The sequence below is a fragment of the Narcine bancroftii genome, chromosome 6, assembly GCF_036971445.1.
Source record: "Narcine bancroftii isolate sNarBan1 chromosome 6, sNarBan1.hap1, whole genome shotgun sequence".
In the NCBI taxonomy this organism is placed as follows: domain Eukaryota; kingdom Metazoa; phylum Chordata; class Chondrichthyes; order Torpediniformes; family Narcinidae; genus Narcine; species Narcine bancroftii.
In genome coordinates this window covers 169,728,201-169,752,132 of record NC_091474.1, presented here as the reverse complement: position 1 = coordinate 169,752,132, position 23,932 = coordinate 169,728,201, and the positions used below count along the sequence as shown (strand labels likewise).

Here is a 23,932-nt window from a genome sequence, read left to right as displayed (position 1 = left end):
CAGATGTTCAAAAATTTACATTAGTAATTTTTCTTCCTTCCTTTTATTCGCCCACACATAGACAAATCCAGCAGCAATATAAACAAGCGCCAGAAACTTTACCAAGAATTCCTCAGTTGCATTGACCAAACAGGGGAGCTGCTGAGCTTGCTTGAGGAAGAGGATGCTGATGAAGTCAAACAGGAGCGGCTAGAGGTGGGTGGAGCACAAGGATTTAGTAAGCCAGAATTAGCTTGTTCACATTGATAAATTCTGATGTTTTAAAAATGTATCAACATCTGTTTTTCTGACATTTTATCTGAGTAGAATGATTGTATTATAAATTGAACTAAGCACATGTTTTCTGTGGCATCGTGCTTCAAACCACGTAAATAATATTTTACCGTGAGATTTCCAGTGGGTTTGCACTTCAATAAAATCTTTCTGAAGTTGATGCTCTGTCCATAGAAGAAATTGTTTCCTTGACATCTAAGAGCCAAATTGCTGGATGACCCAGGATGCTGGGAAAATAAATATTCAGATATATTTCTTGCATATGTATGTCTTTGAAAGTAGGACTTTCTTGACTTAGCTACTAATCATCATTTTAAAAGTTATTGATTAGCTGTGAAATAATTTTTTTTCTATGGCCATGGACTTCAACCAGATTCATGTCTGAAGAAATTGTGTTGTGGGAATATTGGGAGCTATTGCTGAAATAATGTTATTTTGTTCAGTTGCCCTCTCACCTCTTGGCCACTCCCTCAGGTTCTTTGCCCTTTTAAAGAACATAGAACACTGCAGCACAGTAAAGGTCCTTCGGCCCTCAATGTTGTGCTGACCCATATATTCATTAAAAAAATGTATTAAACCCTTCCTACCCCGTAAACCTCTATTTTCCATCCATCCATGTGCCTGTCTATAAGAGTCTCTTAAATGCCCTAATGTTTTAACCTCCACCATTATTCCTGGAAAGGCATTCTAGGTGCCTACACCTCTCTGTATAAAGAAAACTTACCCCTGATGTCTCCCCTAAACTTCCCTCCCTTCACTTTGTATATGCATCCTCTGGTGTTTGCTATTCCTGCCCTAGGAAACAGATGCTGGCTGTCCACCCTATCTATGCTTCTCATAATCTTGTAGGCTTCTATTAAGTCTTCTCTCATCCTTCTACACTCCAAAGAGAAAAGTCCCAGTTCTGCTAACCTTGCCTCATAAGACATTTTCCAATCCAGGAAACATCCTGGTAAATCTACTCTGCACCCTCTCCATAGCTTCCACATCCTTCCTATAATGAGGTGACCAGAACTGAACACAATCCTCTAATGTGGTCACACCAGAGATTTGTAGAGTTGCAACATGACCTCTCTGCTCTTGAACTCAATCACCCTATTAATGAAGCCCAGCATCCCATTAGGCTGTCATAACTATCCTAATCAACCTGTACAGCAACCTTGAGAGATGTATGGATTAGGATCCCTAGGTCCTTCTGTTCATTCATGCTCTTAAGTAATCATCCATTAACCCTGTACTCAACTTTCTGGTTTGTCCTTCCAAAATGTATCACTTCACACTTATCCAGATTGAACTCAATTTGCCATTTCTCTACCCAACTCTGCATCCTGTCTATATCCTCTTGTAACCTTCGACAACCCTCAGCTTCATCCACAATGTCTCCAAACTTGGTATCATCTGCAAACTATTGACCCATCCTTCCACCTCTTCATCCAGGTCATTTAAAAAATCACACTGAGCGGGGGTCCCAGAACAGATCCTTGCGGTACTCCACTAGTCACTGACCTCCAGACAGAATACTTTCCTTCCACTATTACTCTCTGCTTTCTACCTGCAAGCCAATTTTTATTCCACACAGCCAAGGTTCCATGCCTCATGATTTTCCAAAGAAGTCTCTCGTGGGGGACCTTGTCAAATAGCTTGCTAAAATCCATGTAGACTACATCTACCATCCTACCATCATCAATTTATTTTGTTACCTCCTCATGACCCTCCCTTCACAAAGCCAAAGTAGTATCTCCCCTTTTTCTCCTTTGCCTTGATAAAGGACCCAGACCTAAAACATTTCTACCCATGGATGCTTTCTGACCTGCTCTGTTCCTCAAGCACTTCTTTGTTAGCTCAAAATTCATGCATCCACAGTCTCTGAGTTACTCTGTTCTTGTTAAAGGAATAGTGGGCCTCAAATCCAATTATTCATTAACAAACTTGCCTTTCCTCAGCAAGAAAGAAAGGATAATATACCAAATGGAAAGGAAACTACCATAACAGATTGGCTGTTTGAAAGAAGGAGTGATGTAATCGTGTGCTTGACTGCCGTACTGCCAGTGGCCATCAGAGGACCATAGATAATTTGAGATGACAGAATATTCATTTCAAATCCTGCCCTCCTTTCCCAAAAGACACCTGGCATATTAATACGCCTTTCTCATCTATTCTTTGCCATTACCATGCTTGTATCTTTCTTGTTTCAAATAGCCAAGGAAGGCTCATGTCAAAATGATGAACCTTTGGAAACAAAAGGATTACAATGTCAGTGCAACTTACACATTCACCATCAATCCTGACAGTGGTACTTTTGTACAGCAGAGGGAGAGAGAAAGAGGGTGTGTGTGTTATTGTGTGAGAGAGACAGACAGACAGTCAATACAGAAACAGGTCCTCAGCCCTTCAACTCCACAACAAATATGAGCCACCCATTGAATTCATTCCATAAACACAACCATTGCAGATGCTAGAATTTTGAACAAACAGTAAAAAGCTGTGGTCAGGCAGCATCCACAGTGAGAAATGATCTGTCGCTGTATCAGATTGGGACTCTTTATTGAGACTAAAGAATGAAGGGGCTTGAGAAGGATCAATGTGATAGGGAGAGGTGGAGAGATGGGTAGGGGAGGACCACTGGGTGGGGTGAGGGAAGATCTGAGCGAAGTGTGAGGATGGCAGCAGTTAAAGGACAGATGGAAATGTTGGAACTGATTTGGGGTGGGGGGGGGGGGGTTAACTAAAATTGGAAAATTCAGTGTTCGTATTATTGGGTTTTTGGCTGTCCAGGAGGAAGATAACATGTTATTCCTGAAGTTTACATTTGGTCTGGCAATGGATGATGACAAGGACAGATGTGACTTTGTGATAATGGTGAGGGAAATTAAAATGGCTGGCAACTGGCAATCTCGCCTTACACCTGTGGTAGAGCGCATATGGTCAGCAAAGCGGTTGGCCAATCTGCATTTGGTCTCACAGATGTAGAGGAAGCCACACCGGGAGCACTGAATGCAGAAGATTAGGTTAGATGATGTGCATGTAAAGCTCTGGCTCACCTAGAAGATTTGTTTGTGGCCTTAGTGAGAGAAGAGATGAAGGGACAAGTTTTGCACCTCCTGCATTAAAGGTGTAAGGATGGGTGGGGAGGGAAGAATGGACCAAGGACTCATGGAGAGAATAACCCCTGTGAAAAGCAAAAGAGAGAGGGGAGGGAAAAATATGGCCAGAGGTGGGCGCACATTGTAGTTTCTACTGTTTCAGTGACGATGTGCCAGATGCAGAGGCCGTGAAAGTAAGAATTCCATCCTTATTCTGTCTGGGGAATGCAGGGTGGGAGCAGAAGTACGTAAAATGGAAGAGATGTGGTAGAGGCTTGATCAATGACAGCAAGGGTGGAAGGAGCCACATTTATTGAATAAAGAAGGCACAAAGGCACTATTCCCGCTAAGCTGTGTGCGTGTGCACGTGCACACACGTTTTGCAACCAGTGCACAAAGGAAATTAATGTGCACACAAAAGGTTAATTACCTAAAATAATATAATAATTAATAATTATACTTATTGAAATTAATCTCTTAGCTAACTGTTTCTGTTATCTTGTATTCAAACTTGTATTATATTAAAGCATGCCAATAACCATGAGGCAAAATTATCTTGATCCAATTTCAAGTTTACATTTGCACAAGCATTCAGTGTGCACATACTTTTGTCACAGGAAAAAAATTTGCACAACATAAGATTTTTGCACACACTGACTACTAAAAATGAAAGGGAACATTGCAAAAGGATATCCTGGAGTGTACGTTTCATCCTGGGAACAGATGACGTACAGAACCGAGAGAAAGGGATAGTATAATTACAATAGATGATGTGAGTAGGTGTAGTCTAAGTTGCTGTGGGAGTAAGTGGGTTTATAATAGATGTCCATGGATTATTTGTCTCCTAAGAGTGAGACAGAGAGAGATCCAGAAAGGGAAGAGAGGTGTCAGAAAGTCCAAATAAATTTGAGAGCGAAGTGTAAGTTGGCAGCAAAGTTAATAAAATTATTGAGTTCTGCACAGGGATAAGAGGCAACAATAATACAATTATTGATGTAATGGCGAAAGAGTTGAGGAGTAGTACCAGATGAATCCTATTTATTTTTAAAATGGCTGGAACTGCTGTAATGGCAGCACTGGTGCGCATCTGGAAGTGCGGGCAGAGGAGGCCCTGTACTGCTCTGCAGGGTCCTACTGCCCAATCCTGATGCTAGTGGCTTTGTAAAGGCTTAAACTGCATGTTAAAGAAGTCGACAGTTTTTCTTTTACCACGGAAATCTGTGCCCACCATGGCAGCGTCTATGATGGTAGAGTACCGCGATGTATTGAAGACTCTGGAGGAGCAGCATACTGATAAAGACCATCAGAAACAGGGAGAACAGCCCCTGTTGAGAAGGAAAAGCATGGGAGGCAACCCTACTGATAAACATTTGGTGTGCAGAGGATAGAGGGCAAGTATAGGCCAAAAGGCCTGTCCCTATGCTCTTTTGTTCTGTACTATGTCTCCTTAGTCCTTGGTCTTGACTGGATGTAAAAAAAAATCTTGTTTTGCATTCAGAACTTAAGAGCACAATGGCACAGAAACCTGCAACTCAAAAAAAACTCAATGCTCACACCATCCAGGATAAAGCAATCTGCACACACCACTGTAAATATTATTTTATTCTGTCGCCAGTATTATAGTGGGCAGTGTGTAACTGTGGGAAAAATGCACAGTTGTTATTCATGATGGCTTCTCCAACAACACCTTCTAAATCTCTGGCTTCAACTACCAAGCAGAACAGTTGACAATATCCCTCCTACAGATTCCCCTCCATAGTGCATGCACACCATTTGACTTGGCAATATGTGGCTTTTCTGTCATTGTTGCTGGGTCTAAGTCCAGCATCTCTCTATGCATTGTGGTAGCATCATCACCAGAGGACTGCAGAAGCCCAGCAAGGCCGCTCACCATCATGTTTGGGTATGGGCAATAAATGCTAGCTTTGCCAGTGATGTCCAGATCTTGATGAATAAATAAAGGGAGATGCAAACATCTGTAACAGAGGCTTAGCAGTGCAGCAGTTGTATCACTGTAAAGTTGTTGTCCATCCGACTAAGTAGAAAATTCACTTTGATGAAAAATGTAAATATAAAAGGTGAAATTGATATCTTTCACATTAAAAAGCATTTAATCTTGAGAGAAAATCATTTGCTTTTGTGCTGGATTATTATAATTATTCATTTGAAGTTTGATAAAAATCCAGTCATTTTATGGACAATTGTTAAACATATAATTGCCATTTTACAACATAATACTGTATTTATTACAAGTAAGCATTATTTGAAGGTAAAATAAAAGAGACAATATTTCTTAAATGTTTATCTTTTTGGCAGAGTAAGAAGATAACTATTACAAAATTTAAAAAAGACCCCAAAATGGAGAATTTTGTTTTGATATTGTTGTGAAATAGATCGTTCTGATACATTAAACTCTCCAGCTACAAAATAAAATTACAGGTTTAATTCACTTTGTATCCCAGAGAGCTGAGCGCCAAACTCGAATGATGGATTCATCTCAATATGCAGAATACTGTGAGAGCCGTCAGCTGAGCTTTGGTGAGTACATCCTAATCTTGGTAAACAGGCTTGGAGATTTTATATCCCAAATATTGCACTCTTCACATGTTTTATGTTTGTGCCTTCCATACATCAGATGGAGCATGTGTTAAAAGGATGTGACTGAGGACAAGTTTTTTTTAATGAAACATTACCTCTCCATCATCCACCTTCAAGATTCCTCTGCATTATCTGCACTCAAGATTTTGGTGATCCCTCTAATTTGACATCCATTTGTAAATTAAGTTTTTTTTTAACGCACTAAAGACACTGAAAGAAAATTATTTGTTTTCTGGCATTGAGAAGTTTTCTGAAGTTAAATGAAATTAAATAGGATATTAGTACAACTATCTCTGGAATTCACCAATTCTATACATACATTAAGAAGAGGGTATAATGCTTTGTGCACTACAAATAGATTTGCCATGTGGAGTACTGAGACTCTACTTTCTGCAGTTTCTTGCTTTATTTTCACTCATTCTAACTTCTGAATTCCCTGTCTCCAAAATGTTTTTATTTAAAGTACTGAGGTATTACCTAAAAATTAAATTTATATTATATTTAAATGTTGCAACAGAGCTTGTCATGTCTGATATTATATCATTTTGTTTGTAATAATAGCCTAAAACTTGTCAAGCAAAATAACGGTTGAGATTCTAAGTACAGGTATACCCTGGTTTATAAATACTCACTATGCAAATTCACTTTTACAAAACAACCTGTGTACTCTATCTGAACAAAATTTGAATGGGTTTCGTTTTTACAAAAATAACCTTCAATACTAGTGAAACTTTACGCCATTTCAGCTTACAAAAGGTTTCATAGGTTTCTTAAAGCAGGTTATACCTGTATTCATCTTTATGCAGAAAAAATCCAACAGCAGTTTCTTGGGGTATTGAAAAATAAATTAAACACTGTAAGTTTCTGTTGGTGACATGTAGCTCCTCTATCGGGAATATTATTTAGCTGCATTTGCAATGTCATTGATGAGCAAAAATCCAAATGAGAAGAATGTCAGTACTATTGAACCATTCTTGCTTGAAAAAAAATACTTTGAAAATGCTGCTTGAGGCTCACGTTTTCAAAGGTATACTGAATATAATTGCAGTTAACAAATTATTTGATCACAAAAGAAACTTAAATTTACGTGCATTAATTGCAATTTGGCCAGGTAAATATTTCAAAATGTAATTCCTGTTTAGAGTAACATGTGAATAGCATTATATTTTTGTAGAATATTTTAAAAGTTAGTTAAAATTGAACTTTTTTTAACTTTTGGACTACCCTCTGTAAGAGTTCGTCAGTGTGATTAACTCTTTAATGAACTCTCTGTTGCTAGACATCAGGCGTCCATTTCAAGTGATTCTTTTGGCAACAACTAGTGTGGGAAAGGTAAAATCCACACCACAGGGCAACCTTTATTTGAGGTCAATGGCACAATTGCTTTTCTGCTGACTGCAATGTTCTGGGCGAGTACGTCATGATAACAAATGCGACAGAAACTTTTAGAAGTAATTCATGAATGTGAAATAAGTCTCATTTGTATCTAAAAAGCCTGACAGCGTTATCACATATTGTCATTCTAGAAGTCAGAAAATTGCATTTGTCCCATGACAATCTGACCATTATAATTAATGACAAGATGTGTGTCTAAATTTGTTTTCTGTGCTTATAGTGGTTGAGGCTTCCAACCAATATTTAAATATGTAAAATTAACTTGAATGACTATTTGAAAATGATCTTTATAATTTTGTAAAAGGTGAAAGAATTATACGATCTGAAGAAAAACCAGAGTATAATTTAGTATTATTTTCATAGAAGACTTTTGTAGGTCTAATATACTCAAATAAGATGAAAGAGTTAACTGAACTCAGTAAAGCTGTAGACTCTGGACTTTTGGCAACTTATGTACAATGGCTGATCACAAACAACATCAGCACAAAAGGAATCTTTGCTTAACTTGCAGTGCATCTAGCTTTTAAAACATCCTGCTGTGGTGTCCATTCATTTCAGGCCAATTTGGCCACAGCTCCACATTCCAAGGCTAAATATAATTAATGCTTATCGACATTTATGACATAGTTACTGGAAGTGTTTGTGAACTAGTACAATAACAAGTTGTAAATTAGAAAGCTTGCTCACTACCTCGAGATGTTGATAATAGATGACTAAGAGCCCAGGTTAAAGGTCACAGATGATGAAGTAGGCAATTAGGTCATGACAGAGCGGCACATGATTCCAATACAAAGTAGAATATTGTCACCATTTAAACAGCCTTTCTGTAGATTCACTGAATTTCTCAAAATTTCATTTTCAAATTATCTTTGGAAGATAATTTTTTAAATATCTGAAATCTGATTTATTGAATACAATATTTCAAATAACAGGTTACACTGAACCACACCATGGGCATTCTGATGCAGTATAATTTGCTGCTATTTTCTCTGTGTACCATTTCTCCAGCAAATATATATTGAGCTGTTAAATTGAGTGCTTTTTTTAGGAAATGACATGGTTGGTTGACTATGTTTCAAACTAAAATGCCACCAAATGTCTTTATCCCTTCCTGCCTTTGAAGTGCAGCTGCTCTGATGCAGTCTTGGTCTGGGATTCATTCTCAGCAGAAATAGTATACGTCTGATGCTGATCAGAAAAAAATAATGCAGAATACACTGGAGGCAAGTAGTTTTAAAAATTGGTTCAAATGAGTGGCATTAAACACTCTTTATTCTCCATTAATCATCAATTTCTGACTTTTGTTCTGTCTTCTTCCTTATGGATAATAATTCAAACTAAGTGAACCAAACAGTTTTGCCAACTTTGAATTTAATTAGAGACTGTGACACAACAGACATGTTGACATCATGTGAGATTACTCAGATTTGTAAATAAGGCAGAGGGTTATTTTAAAAATGAACATCAACAGTGGGAGATTTGCAAAACTTAATTTAAATCCTTTTGATGTGGCATTTCTTAATTTATATTTTTAAAAATCTATTTGTGACCTTGCGTATGGACACATCATTGATCCACACCAAATATCATCGACTGAAGGCCTTGTCTGAACTGTTTACTTCAATCAAAAACTCCATTGTTCTCTTTAATCAAGAATTGTTGTTTGAAAACATGGATCTTGTTATTGACTGGGGCCATGAAGGGATGGGTGGGTAGTAGTAGGATTTTAGGACGGGAAACTCTGAATTAAGTATTTCCCAGACCTCAGACTGAATTTGGCTTTATTCCCCCAATTTCTTCACTAGCCAATAGGGCATCTGCCAAGTGAATATGAGGTATCTAGGAATAGCAGGAGAAAGGTGTGTAGAATGATGAAGTTCTGTTTGATCTTAATGCATAAATAAAAACCTGATAAGAAAACAACTGCAATAGTACAGTAGTTAATGTTCACCATTGTAGTTGCCTAATGGTGCAGCAAGTAAGAATTTTAGTGCACATGTTCATTAATTTAAATTTTTTTTATTTACAACATGGTCGAAGCTGATTCCATAAAACCATTCGGCCTGTCAAGTCTGTTCTGCCATTCCTTCATGAACTGATCCAGACACCCCTACCATGGGAAACAACTTTACAATATCTATTCTGTCCAGGCTCTTCAACAGTTGAAATGTTTTTATGAAGTCCCTCCCATTCTTCTGAACTCCAAGGAGTATTGTCCAAGAGCTGTCAACCATTCTTCATATGCTAATCCCTTCATTCCAGGAATCATTTTTGTAAATCTTCTTTGAACTCTATCCAATGCCAGCACATCCTTTCTTAAATAACAAATCCAAAACTTTACCTGTACTCCAAATGAGGCCTCACCAGTGCCTTGTAGAGGCTCAACAACACGTCCCTGCCTTTATATCCTAAACCTCTAGATATGAATGCCAACATTGCATTCACCTTCCTCACAACCAACTCAACCTAGAGGTTAACCTTTGCACTTCTAAATTTTGAATTTTCTCCTGATCCAAATAATAGTCGGCCCTTTTATTCCTTCCACTAAAGTGCACGTTCCAACATTGTATTTCATTTGCCCATTCTCATGTAAGTAAGACAGGATCATTTACTGTACAATAGAAAGACAGCGGAATAAGTAATAGATACTTGTTTAAGAGTACTGTACTTGAATGCACAGAGCATTAGGAATGAAGTAGAGGACTTTGTTGGGCAGTTAAATGTTGAATGATATGACATTGTGACGGAGAAATGGCTTAATGATGAATGTGATTGGAAGCTAAATGTCCAAGAAAATACAGGGTACAAGAAAAATAGGCAGGTAGGTAGAGGTGGTGGCATGGCCTTGATAGTAAGCAATGATATTAAATCACTAGAAAGATGGGACATATGCTTGGATGGGGTAGAATACGTATGGGTTGAATTAAGAAATGGCAAGGGTAAAAGGACCCTATTGGCAGCCGTATACAGGCCACAAAACAGCAACCAGGAAGTGGACTACGAGTTACAGCTGGAAATAGAAAAGGCATGTCAGAAGGAAAATGTCAAAATAATTATGGGGGATTTTAACATGAAAGGGATTGAGACAGTCAGGAAGGTACTGGATCTCAGGAGAGAGTTTGTAGAATGCCTAAGGGATGGCTTTTTGGAACAGATTGTCGATAAGCCCACCTGGGGATCAGCAGTTTTGGATTGGGTGATGTGTAATGAACTGGAGGTGATTAGGAAATTAAAGGTAATGGAACCTTTAGGAAGTGGTGATCATAATATGATTGAGATCAGTTTCAAATTTGAAAAGGAAAAGCTGATATCAGATGTGTCAATATTTCAGTGATGCAAAGAAAATTACAGAGCTATGAGAGAGGAACTATCCCAATTTGACTAGAGGGATGGCAGAGCAGAATTGGAGGATATTTCAACAAAAAATAAAGAAAGTGCAAGAAAAAAGAAAATCATGAATGGAAAAACGGCACAAATGTGGGTAACAAGAGAGGTTAAGGCTAAAATAAAAGCAAAAGGGAGGGCATTCAAGGAGGCAAAAATTAGTGGAAAAACAGAGAACTTGGAACCTGGTGCAGCAAGTCCATTGAAAGGAAGTTGGAAAATAACATACAAAAGGATACTAAGTTTTTTTTTAATATATACAAAATAAAAGAGAAACATGGGTAGATATAGGACTGATTGAAAATAATGCTGGAGAAATTATAATGGGTAACAAAGAGATGGCTGAGGAACTAAATGAGTATTTTGCATCAGACTTCACTGAGGAAGACAATAGCAATATACCTGATAGTCAGAGGTCTCAGGGAATAGAAGTAAATACAATTAGGATTACTAAAGAGATAGTGCTTAGTAAGTTGAATGGACTTAAAATAGCTAAGTGTCCCAGACTAGACGAGGTGAACCCACAGGTTCTGAGGAAGTGGCTTTGGAGATTGTGGAGGCATTGGAATTGATTTACCAGAAATCAATAGATTCAGGCATGGTTCCAGAGGATTGGAAGGTTGCAAATGTAACTCCACTGTTGAATAAAGGAGGGAGGCAAAAAAAATTAAATTATAGGCCTATTAGTCTGACTTTGGTTGTTGGGAAATTATTGGAATCAATCCTCAAAGATGAGGTTTTTTAATACCTAAGGGTGCATGGCATGAAAGGTCCAAGCCAGCAGGGGTTCATGAAGGGAACATCATGCCTGACCAACCTATTGGAATTCTTTGAGGAAATTTCAGGTAGGTTGTGGATGTTGTGTATTTAGATTTTCAAAAGGCCTTACATAAGCTGCCACATAAGAGGCTGCCTAATAAGATGAGAACCCATGGAAATTACAGGAAACGTATTAAATTGGGTGGAGCATCGGCTGATAGGCAGGAAGCAAAGGGTGGAATAAAAGGATTGAGTTCTGGTTGGTTGCCAGTTACTAGTGGTGTTCCATAGGGGTTGGTGTTGGGACCGCTTCTAACAATATATATTAATGATTTAGATTATGGATTGAATGGTTTTGTGGGCTAAGTTTGCAGATGACACCAAGATAAGTGGTGGAATAGGAAGTGTTGAAGAAACTGAAAGGTTGCAGAGAGACCTGGACAGCTTGGGAAAGTGGGCAATGAAATGGCAGATGAGATACAATGTTGAGAAATGTACAGTTATACAAATGGAAGAGGAAATAGTCAGATTATAATTAGGATGGGGATAAAATTCAAAAGTCCAAAGGGACTTGGGGGTCCTCATGCACATAACCTAAAGGTGATCCACCAGATTGGATCAGAAGTTAAAAAAAATGTGAATGCTATGTTGGCATTCATTTCAAGCGGAATAGAGTATAAGAGTAAAGAGATGTTGATGACGCTCTATGTGGCACTGGTGAGAACTCATTTGGAGAATTGTGTGCAATTTTGAGCCCCTTTTCTTAAAGGGATGTAATAATATTGGAGAGTACAGAGAAGATTTACCAGGATGATTCCTGGAATGCAGAGGCTAACATATGAGGAATATTTAGAAGCTCTTGGATTGTATTTGTTGGGATATAGAAGAATGAGAGGAGATCTCATAGAAACATCAAATGTTGAAAGGATTGGACAGAGTAGATGTGAATAGAATGTTTCCCTTGGTGGGTGGATCCAGGAAAGTCTTACAATTAGAAGGTACCCATTTAAAACTGAGATGAAAAGAAATTTCTTTAGCCAAAGGGTCGTGGACTTGTGGAATTTGTTGCCACATACAGCTGTGGGGGCCCAATCACTGGGGGAGATTGACAGGTATCTAATTAGTCAAGATATCAAGGGATATGGGGGAAAAGGCAGGAAATTGGAACTAGAGTGAGAACAGTTTGGCTCAGGTTGGATTTGCAGAGTAGACTCAATGGACCAAATGGCCTACTAGTCCTTTATCTTGTGATCTTGTGAGGTCTCGCTGCACCCTCTCCATTACCTCATCACTACCTACCTCCCCACCTATCTTTGTATCATCTGCAAACTTTGCCATAAAGTCATTTATTGCACAATCAAATCACTAATGTATAACATAAAAAGAAGTTGCCCTACACTGACTCCTGCAAACACCACTGGTAACCAGAAACCAACCATAATAGGATCCCTTTATTCCCACTCTATTTCAGCCAATGCTCTACTGCCATTGAAACCTTTGTTGCCCACTGACACGCAATTAACCTTCAACCCTGTACATTTTGGAAGGAAGAAGAACCTGGAAAAAACCCATGCACATCACAGGGAGAACATATACACTTTACAGATAGTGCCAGATTCAAACCGAGATCACTGATGCTGTCATCATCCTGCATGGATGAGTGTGTACTGTGAATACCTCAAGCTAAAACCATGGATGAATCAAAAGATTCACAAACTGCTGAGGCCAAGGTCGATAGCATTGAAGAACGGTGATACAGGAGATCCAGGTACAACCTACAGAATTCTATCTCAGCAGTAAAGAGGCAATGTCGAGATAAGCTAGGAACAAAGTTTATTTTTATATAAAAGGAGTTTATTTTGATACTCGCCATCTATGGCAGGAATTACAGGTCATTACATCCTACAAGGCAAAGCTGAACATTGTAAATGACTGTCATGCTTCACTCAATGAGCTAAATTTTATGGTTGCTTTGAAAGGGAGAATACCAATGAGAATCCCTGCAAATGCTAGCAACCTTGTGATATCTGTCTCTGAGGTCAACATCAGAATATCCTTCAAGAGGGTGAACCCATGCAAGGCGTCACACCCATCTGGAGTGCCTGGCAGGGTACTGAAAATCCATGGCAACTAACTAGCTGGAGTAGTCACAGACATTTTTGATTTCTCATTGCTGAAGTCGGAGGTTCCCACCTGCTTTAAAATCAATCCCGTGCCCAAGAAGAGCAGAGTGAGCTGCCTCAATGACTATCACCCATGAGCACTCACATCTACTGTGATGAAATGCTTTGAGAGGATGGTCATCGCAGAATCAGTTGTACTCAAGTAAAGATTTTCATCCACTGCAATTTGCCTACTGCCATAATTGCTCTACAGCAGATGCAATCTCGCTGACTCTCCATTCAGCTCTGGATAACCTAGACAGGAGCAGCACATACACCAGGCTACTTTTCATTGACTGTTAATTGGAGATTATAAGGGGAGAGGTGAGAATTGATTTTTGTCTGTGTGAAAGATTCCTCCCCTAGACAGCAAAGTTTCTATTCTGAGATTTCCTGTTTATTTTTGCTTATTCCTTGAAGAAGGCCTCAGGCCCGAAACGTCCTTATATCCTTATGACCTATGGAAGCTACAAGGCCAGCTGAGTTTCTCTAGCATTTCATTATGTTTTTACGACAATCACGACTGCAGACTTTCATGTTTCACTTACATGGTTGTACAAAACTATTAAAGTAACAGGGTTTCAGCATGGATGATGTTAGGAATAAGTAACTGCAGTTTTGGTGTACAAGATAGAAGAAGATTTTTCACCCTTGCTATTTGGCTAAGTGGTGATTTTATGAATAAAGTTAAAATTACGTAAGATTTTGATTCAGTTATGCATGATAAACCTACTATCCATTCAGATTTTTCCTTGTGCTGCCATCTCAAACCACTCCACTGATTGAAAAACTCCCACAATTCTGTTAAGGAGGATGTTCTGAAATTTACATTTAGTGTTAGTGAAGGAGCAGTGACATATTTCCAGATAAGGATGTTATTTGTCATGATAGAGAACTGATATACATTGGAGATTCCATTTTATTTTATGTTGTCATAATTCACAGACTTGGATGGTGCTATTGGAATAGCTTGGGTGAATAATTGTAATGCCTTTTATTGAAGTTGCAAATGGAGTATATACTGATCGCAGAGGGAATAAAGGTGCTAGCTGTAGTGCCAACCAGGGTTGCTGCTTTGACCTGGATTGAACCAAGTTTCCAGAGTAATGTTAAAACTTCAATGGAACATATTCCATCAGACTTCTGATGTGCCTTGTATACTGTTGAAATGTATTGAGGATGCAGTCAGTGAGTTGCTTACTGCAGAATACCTGGCATCTAACCTCTTAAATCCACTGCATTTATGTGGTTTGTTGAGTCTAGTTTATGGTGAATGGTGGATCCAAAGGATATTGGTCAGTGATTACAATACTGAATACCTGGCAGACTCCTCCTCATCAGAGTTTGTTATTCTCTGGCACCTGTGTGACATGGATGCTACTTGCACCTGAGCAGCTTACTGCATGGAGGTTGTGTCTGTTTCATCACTGAAGTTATAAATGGAAATGAGAAGGAAAACTGAGTGGTGACGGACTATTTCCACCTAGTTAGAAGTCTATGATTCAAAGTGATCAATTTAAAATTGTCATTGTGGGTATAGAGAGGATGAAAGACTTCGCTTGTGATGGTGTTCTGTTGCCTAGTAAAATGCTTTTCCACAGACAATCGTATTGCTGCAAAATATTATATTTGAAGTGATTTAAACTCCCTAAAGGAAGCACAGAGTTTCAAGAAGAAATGGCTGGGATTGGTTTTGTATTATTTCAGCTCTTGGCCAGCTTGGAAATGGTGACATGAATGGCTCTCTTGAGGGTTATACGGTTTTATGATTCTAACAAGAGAAACAAATAATTGTAGTTGATTTTGCAATTAATATATAATGCTATCAAACTTCCTTAATTTAACAAGTGCAGGCCATAAAACAATTCATCTTTGTTTCTTATGTTTCGGCTTGAAAAGATTTCACCCAAGGACAAGCTGCTGGGCATATTAGGCAAAATGCATCAGTACATTTATACTAGCTCTGTTCACAACAGATCAACCAAACTGACTATTTCTGTCAAAATCTGGTTTACTATCAATTTCAATCTTTATATCATTTAATATTGAGAATTTGTGGACAGCTGATATCAACCATGAAGACATGATTTTTCTTAAAAAAAAGATTGTTTTAGTTTTAGTGTCCACCACCCATCAGATCAAATTGCATCATCTGACCATAATGAATGATGTGTGTAGCATCATACTCCTATTCTAACTAGAATCTTTGATCTTATAGGATTGCGGATTTCACAGATTATTCTTAATTTTATATATATATAAATATAATGCTGATGATAAAATTATTTAAAGATTCTTGTTAAAGTTCATTTTCCTTATCTTCAACCTCTACAATATATTCTGGCAATGGTCATGAATTAAATTTAACTTCAAATGCAATTCTCAACAATCAAAGGTTTCTATATCTCGTCCATTGATCCCAATAGATGTGAGAAGAAAGACAAAACTGCATTCTATTAATTGCAGCAGGATTGTTGTGTGTTAATCCTTTAGTCTGTAAAGAAAGCAATGCCTTACCAAGTGGTGAAAAGATTTGATGTACACACTCTGGTCCCTAGTATTCAACGTAGCTGGTATATTGGAAAAAGGAAATGTGAGTGTGCTACCACCATATAGTACAAATGAGGAGAAGAAGAAACAAATGGTGCTTGTTTTTTGAGTTAAAGTACTGTTTGGGTTCAGCTAAAACTCTTATTACTGGTAATTCTTTGGAATGAGGGACAAAAAAATTACAGAGAAAAGGAAATGGCATGATAAAATGAGGAACATATTATTAAAGTAAATTAATAAAAACTAAAGACTGCTTACAGAGGAAATATGAAACAAAACCAGAAAATGTTGGGAATACTATGGAAGCATAGTATCTCCACAAAAAAATAGAAATCTAGTTGATAATGAGCTTACATGGCAATTGGTATATTGTTAGATGCTTAAAATTATATTAATGACACCATTTGGAATATAGCACATCAACATATATATATTTATCTAACTTGTAATGGAGAAACCTAGACTGAGCATAGGGAATTTAAATTTGGCCATTAAATAAACTGGGAACAAAAATATAACATCAGTAATGGTGAATGTGAAATTATCCGATTGTTATAAAAGCCTGTCTGGTTCATAAATTAACTTCAGGAAATGAAATCTGTCATCTTTACTTGACCTGGCCAATATTTAGCTCCAGACATATATCAGTGAAGTTGTTCTAAACTCCCTGAGAAGGCCAACAATCCTCTCAGTTCAAAGGCAATTAATGATATACAATGACTGCTGCCCTTAATGGTGCCCACATCCTTTGAATGATTAAAAGAGACGGCCTGTTGCTGCTTCCCAAAGTATAGATGATGTTTCATGCTGAAGAGAAACTGGGAGCTGTAGAGTGCTGAGATTATCAAAGTATTAAAACAGTAGTACTGCACATTCTCAGTGAAAGATAATAACCTTCAGTAGAAAAGCATACCAAGGCAAAAATGTCCGTGAGGAATTGTGGCAGGTGACAATGATCTTGAGTTGCAATTGCACCAATTGTATGGGGAATCTCATTATGGCTTATGCTGGGTAACTCTTCATTTCTATGTTGTGTGCCAGTGTGACAATCTACTGTTCTAGCCTGGAATCCTGCACTATTAGGAGCTACTCTTTTTCAGAATCAGTATCAGGATTTACTGTGATATTAAAAGCCATGAAATTCGGTGTTTTGCAGCAACATACATATTATAACCATCTTACAACATTACTATAATTTAAAAAATATATATTAACAATACTAGTGCACAAAAAGTTAGACAGTCTCTTTGGTTCATTGATTATTCAGGAATATGATGGCAGGGGGAAGAAGCTGTTCTTGTGCCATTGAGTGCTCGTCTTTAGGCTCCTGTACTTTTTCCCTGATGGTAGCAGAGTGAAGAGAGCATGGCCTGGGTGGTGGGGGTCTTTGAGATTAGAGGCTGCTTTTTTAAGACACCGCCTCATGTAGATGTTCTCAATGGAGTGGTCTGGTGCCTGTGATGTCACAGGCCAAGTTAACAACCCTCTGGGGTTTAATCTAGTCCTGAGAGTTGGCACCTCCATACCAGGCAGAGATGCAACCAGCCAGAATGCTCTCCTTGGTACACCTGAAGAAGTTTATGAGAGTCTTTGGTGATGTACCAAACATCCTCAGACATCTCACAAAGTATAGCAGCTAACAAGCCTTCTTTGTGATCCCATCAATGTGGAGGCTTCAGGACAGATCCTCGGAGATGTTGACACCCAGGAATTTGAAGTTCTTGACTCTCTCCACTACTGAGCCCTCGATGAGCTGGGTCATATTCCCCTGACTTCCTCTTGAAGTTCACAATCATCTCCTTGGTTTTGCTGATGTCGAGCACAAGGTTGTTGTTGTTACACCATACAACGAGCTGATCTATCTTCCTGCTGTATGCTTCCTCATTGCCATTTGTTATTTCCCAGATATCTGCTCTTTTTCCTAGATTGTTCTGCTTCCTTTTCTATTCGATTTTATTGGCATCCCTACCCTCCATTAGAACCACCTGCCTATTTGCCCATTTTTGTATTTTTAACATCTTTTAATGGTAATATAAGCTACTTACTAATTCTATATATCCATTCAAACACATTTACTGATGTAAAACGAAGAATTACTGGAGGAACACAGCAGATCAGATAGCATCCATTGGGTAGAAATGGTCAGATGAAGATAAAATAGCTGTGATAGAGTACAGAAGAAAGGTCTGGGAGGTGGAGAGACAGGTAGAGGGAAAAGCCAGTAGGAAAGAAGGGGAGGGGGAGAAAAGTTAGAGAAAAAAATAGTTGAAGGAATAATATAGAAGATATGGAAACTGGTATCTCATAAGGGTAAGGCTAACCTCAAAATTTGAAAAATCTATATTCTTGTCATTAAGTTGAAGGTTGTCCAGGAGGAATATGTTATGTTGTTCATCAAGTTTACATTTGGCCTCACCCTGACCCTAAACTAATTATCAAATCCCACCCCATGAGGGTTGCTGGCCAAGTTTAGGAGCGCACTACTAATAATTATAATTATGGGGTCATCAAAAAAAGCAGAGATGAATAATCTATAAATTTTGAAAGTAATTGAGAAAAGGACCCCAAAGAGAAAGAAAGGTAAGATCCATTGCAGTAGTAGAACACCTTATTTTTTCTAAAGAAAAACATGCCATCAAATCCAATAACCATAGCGTATAAGTGGGAGGGATAGCATCTTTCCATCTCAGCGAAATGGCCCTTCTAGCAATGAAGGAAGAAAAAGCCACTACATGAGATTGTGAGGAAGTCAGTGTTAAACCCATTGGCTCACTCACTCCAAAAATAGCAATGAAAGGGTTAGGAGTCAAATTAATATTAAGAACTAATGATAAAGTATGAAATACCCCTTGCTAGAAATTAAAGAGAGAAAGACATAGCCAAAACACATGATACAACGTACCTTCCTCAGTTATGCATTTTTCACATTTAGATGTAATATTAGGATAAAATTTAGCTAACTGAACCTTAGAAAAATGTGCTTGATGGACTACCTTAAATTGAATTAATGAGTGCCTAGCACAAAGAGAAGATGAGAACATATTTCAAAATGGAATCCCATGTAGTTTCGGAAAATGGTTGTTGAAAATCTTATTCCCATAATTTCTTAATACCACCCAGGGAATTATCATTTTGGTTACCATAGCTTTTTATTGATTAGCCCTATTCTACGTAATTCTTTTCATCTACCTTCGGTCCAAGATATTGGTTATACTCAGTGACAAACTTGGGTATCCAATCTTTTCTAGATCTATATTGGCCAAAATCTTGGCCTCTTTTGAATAATTATCTATTAAATTTAAAATACCTAAACATTATTTTTTTTTCTTACAGATTAGGAACTTCTTAAATTCTTTAGCATTGAGACTTCCACAAGATTTAGATTTTAACCTTATTTGGGAAGTATATAATTCTAAACCTAATCATATAGGATTGCTTTCTGCCCTTTATAATCTGCTCTCAAGATCTAGGGGAGAAAGAATGAATGTAAATGTGTAGAGAAGAAAAGTGGAAGAGAATGATTGGTGTTAAGCGAAAAAATTGAGAGTGAAAATGAGAATTTAAGAAATCTATTTACAGAGCAGATTGTAACATAAAATTGGTAAATAAACTAATTAAAGTTCATAATGTTTGTCTAGATTTTAGATTCTGTCTGAGGTTTATTCAAAATAATAATGAGAATAATCATTAGAATTAATAAATTTTAAAATCTGGACTTTTGAAAAATTAAATTCATTGCTTACTAAATAATTGATCAAACTGAGTAAAACAAATCTTGCTTTTCAGAAAAAATACAAAAAAATATTAATGTTAAAAGCCATCAGTTGGTGAATACAAATGTACTTTGTAAACAAAGGATTAAGTGATACTTTTAATGAATGTTAGTTGTGGAAATTTGGAAATTAGTTCCATAGTGTTGAATAGATTTTAAGATCAGGATGACATGTTAAAAAATCTTTGACATTTAGGTTTTGTTTCTATGTCTACTGCTGTAAAATGCATAGGAGTGCGGCTTTTTTTCCACATCAATTAATATTTTTTTTTGCACAATTAACAGCCAAGAAATCAAGTAAATTTAAAGACTGGTTAGACTGCAGCAACATGGAGGTCAAGCCTAATCCAGTCGCTTTGGAGATTATGGCATATTTAGCTTATGAAACAGTGGCCCAGGTAATGTGCAAATTTTAATAAAATAGTTATTTTCTAATAGCTCTTGGTGTCTGCCACATTGACCACCGCCAGTGGGCTGATCTCGCCTCAAACCGTGCATCTTGGCACCTCACAGTTCGGCGGGCAGCAACCTCCTTTGAAGAAGACCGCAGAGCCTACCTCACTGACAAAAGGCAAAGGAGGAAAAACCCAACACCCAACCCCAACCAACCAATTTTCCCTTGCAACCGCTGCAATCGTGTCTGCCTGTCCCGCATCGGACTTGTCAGCCACAAACGAGCCTGCAGCTGACGTGGACTTTACCCCTCCATAAATCTTCGTCTGCGAAGCCAAGCCAAAGATTAAATAAATTTAAACTGGCTTTTGCACTGGTGTCTCTGAATTACCTGCCTTTAATAGGTATGGCGTGCATGGTGGATCAGCAACTCAGAGGTCATGAGTTTTGGTAGCCAGCTGTGAAAATAATTTTCATAGTCCACCGTCAATGAAATCTGTACATTAATGAACTATAATAGGGAAAGGGGAGGGGCTGAGAAGGAGGTTGTCAATGTGACAAAATAATCCAATTTATACTTCCAAGCATGGTTGTATATTAGCCTTTTTAATGCATGTTTTAGAGGAGGTATGAGTTGTGGGAGGTTTAGTAGAATTGCCTTTTTCTAATTTTAATTTATTCTATTATTAACAACAAAACCATCTGAATTGCTTGAGCACATCCAATTCACAAGAGATTGGTGCAATTTTTTGGTTATATGAATGTTTCATGATTCATGCAATCCCCAGTTAAACACGTGCTAAAATCTCATCCTAAGTTCTCCTCAATGTATTCTTATTAAGCTGGTGGACCTTGCCCTCTTGGTGAAGCAAGATATGGCTGCTAAAACTGGAGATCCATTTAATAACGTCAGATCGGCGACATTTGCACATCATAACACTGCATTGTCTGAGGTAGGTACTTCAAACTAACACTATCTCAAAGTTGAAGAGAATTTCCCATCCACATTTTCTCATACGGAGAAACAAATGCTACCATTTATTATTTTTTGTTAAGCTGCAATTCTGTAGGTTCCAATTTAGACTATTGCCCAAAACTACATACTCCTGCTAATTGCCAAGTCAGATACCACAAGTAACATTACAATTTATACAAATGGTAATTTCCTTTTGACTGCTATCTACCAGATATAGTGTAAAATACATTCGCCTTGTGATCCCTTTGAATTGACCTGAAGAATAAAGCAATCAACCCATACATTTCTGTCTAAACTGTTAGTCAGTTCATTGGGTGAGAAGTATACTGCAGGTCAAGTACCCCTTAACTGAAATGTTTGAGACATTTTTTGGTTTTTAAGTTTTTTTTATTTTAGAACAATAAACAGTCGCAGGAGCGGAAAACCTGTATCAGCAGTTAAACAGCAACAACAAGCAAAACCACCAGCTTTTAGAGCTCCAACATGATGCCACAAGTAGAAAATTCACATGAAATGGTGTTTAGTGCTTACCAAAACCAAAACGATTTCTGCTTACAAAGAAGACAACCTCCCACCTGCTGCTGCCGGTGCTCCCCACTGGTCCCCAACACCTCACCTCCACCACTGCCGGTACCGACATCTAACCACCGCCACTGCCGGTACCGACACCTAACCACCGCCACTGCCGGTACCGACACCTAACCACCGCCACTGCCGGTCCCGACACCTTCCCACCGCCACTGCCGGTACCGACACCTAACCACCGCCACTGCCGGTACCGACACCTAACCACAGCCACTGCCGGTACCGACACCTAACCACTGCCACTGCCGGTACCAAAACCTAACCACTGCCACTGCCGGTCCCAACACCTTCCCACCGCCACTGCCGGTACCGAAGCCTAACCACCGCCACTGCCGGTACCGACACCTAACCACTGCCACTGCCGGTACCGACACCTAACCACTGCCACTGCCGGTACCGACACCTAACCACTGCCACTGCCGGTACCAACACCTAACCACAGCCACTGCCGGTCCTGACACCTTCCCACCGCCACTGCCGGTACCGAAACCTAACCACCGCCACTGCCGGTACCGACACCTAACCACTGCCACTGCCGGTACCGACACCTAACCACTGCCACTGCCGGTCCCAACACCTTCCCACCGTCACTGCCGGTACCGAAACCTAACCACCGCCACTGCCGGTACCGACACCTAACCACTGCCACTGCCGGTACCGACACCTAACCACTGCCACTGCCGGTACCAACACCTAACCACTGCCACTGCCGGTACTGACACCTCACCTCCACCACTGCCGGTACTGACACCTAACCACCGCCACTGCCGGTACCGAAACCTAACCACCGCCACTGCCGGTACCGACACCTAACCACCGCCACTGCCGGTACCGAAACCTAACCACCGCCACTGCCGGTTCCGACACCTAACCACTGCCACTGCCGGTACCGACACCTAACCACTGCCACTGCCGGTACTGACACCTAACCACCGCCACTGCCGGTACCGAAACCTAACCACCGCCACTGCCGGTACCGACACCTAACCACAGCCACTGCCGGTCCCAACACCTTCCCACCGCTGCCACCGGTCCCCAACTTTTTCAGTCTTTTTATTGGTTTTAATAGAAACAAAATACATAGGTACATATATTAATAATAATAAAGTTAATATCAATTTTCAAGTATCATGTAACAATAAACAAGGTACATATGAACCCATGTTATAAATTAGAAAAAACTAAAAATAAACAATATATTCTTAAACTAAACTAACCCCACCCCATGAGAGTTGCTGGCCAAATTAAGGAGTCCACCACTAATAATAATAAGTATGGGGTCATTTAAAAAATGCAGAGATGAATAATCTACAAATTTTGAAAGTAATTGTGAAAAGTACTCCAAAGAGAAAGAAAGTTAAGATCCATTGCAGTAGTAGAACACCTATTTTTTTCTAAAGACATGCCATCATATCCAATAGCCATTGAGTATAAGTGGGAGGGACAGCATCTTTCCATCTCAGCAAAATGGCCCTTCTAGCAATGAGGCAAGCATGGGATTGTGAGGAAGACAGTAATAAACCTATTGGCTCACTCACTCTAAAAAGAGTAATGAAAGGACTAGGAGTCATATTAATATTAAGAACTCATGATAAAGTGTGAAATATCCCTTTCAAAAAATTAAAGAGAGAAGGACATACTCAAAACATATGATACAGTGTATCTTTCTCAGTTATGTAATTTTCACATTTAGAGATAATATTGGGATAAAATTTGGCAAACTGAACCTTAGAAAAGTGTGTCTAGAACAAGAAGAAGAAGAGTGAACATGTTTCAAAATAGAATCCCATGTAGTTTCGGCAAATGGTTGTTGAAAATCTTGTTCCCATAATTTCTTAGTATCACCCAGGGAACTGTCCCTAGATCTGAGAACAGTTCATAAAGGGCAGAAAGGAATCCTTTATGACTAGGTTTAAAATTATATACTTCTCAAATAAGTTTAAAGTCTAAATCCCGTGAAAGCTTCAAAAAGAATTTAAGAAGCTCAGAATCTGTAAATTAC

At 38.7% G+C, this 23,932-nt stretch overlaps 1 protein-coding gene across 6 annotated transcripts in view; it reads left to right on the top strand.

The window, feature by feature from the left end:
- supt3h (SPT3 homolog, SAGA and STAGA complex component) overlaps positions 1-23,932 on the top strand; it is a 495,649-nt gene that overhangs the window by 378,565 nt on the left and 93,152 nt on the right. For all 6 annotated transcript variants that reach the window (XM_069886703.1, XM_069886702.1, XM_069886701.1 and 3 more), the window contains 4 exons: positions 62-195; positions 5,819-5,894; positions 20,262-20,374; positions 21,212-21,322. In XM_069886703.1, coding sequence (XP_069742804.1) covers positions 62-195; positions 5,819-5,894; positions 20,262-20,374; positions 21,212-21,322 — 434 coding nt within the window. The remainder of the gene's footprint in view (positions 1-61; positions 196-5,818; positions 5,895-20,261; positions 20,375-21,211; positions 21,323-23,932) is intronic.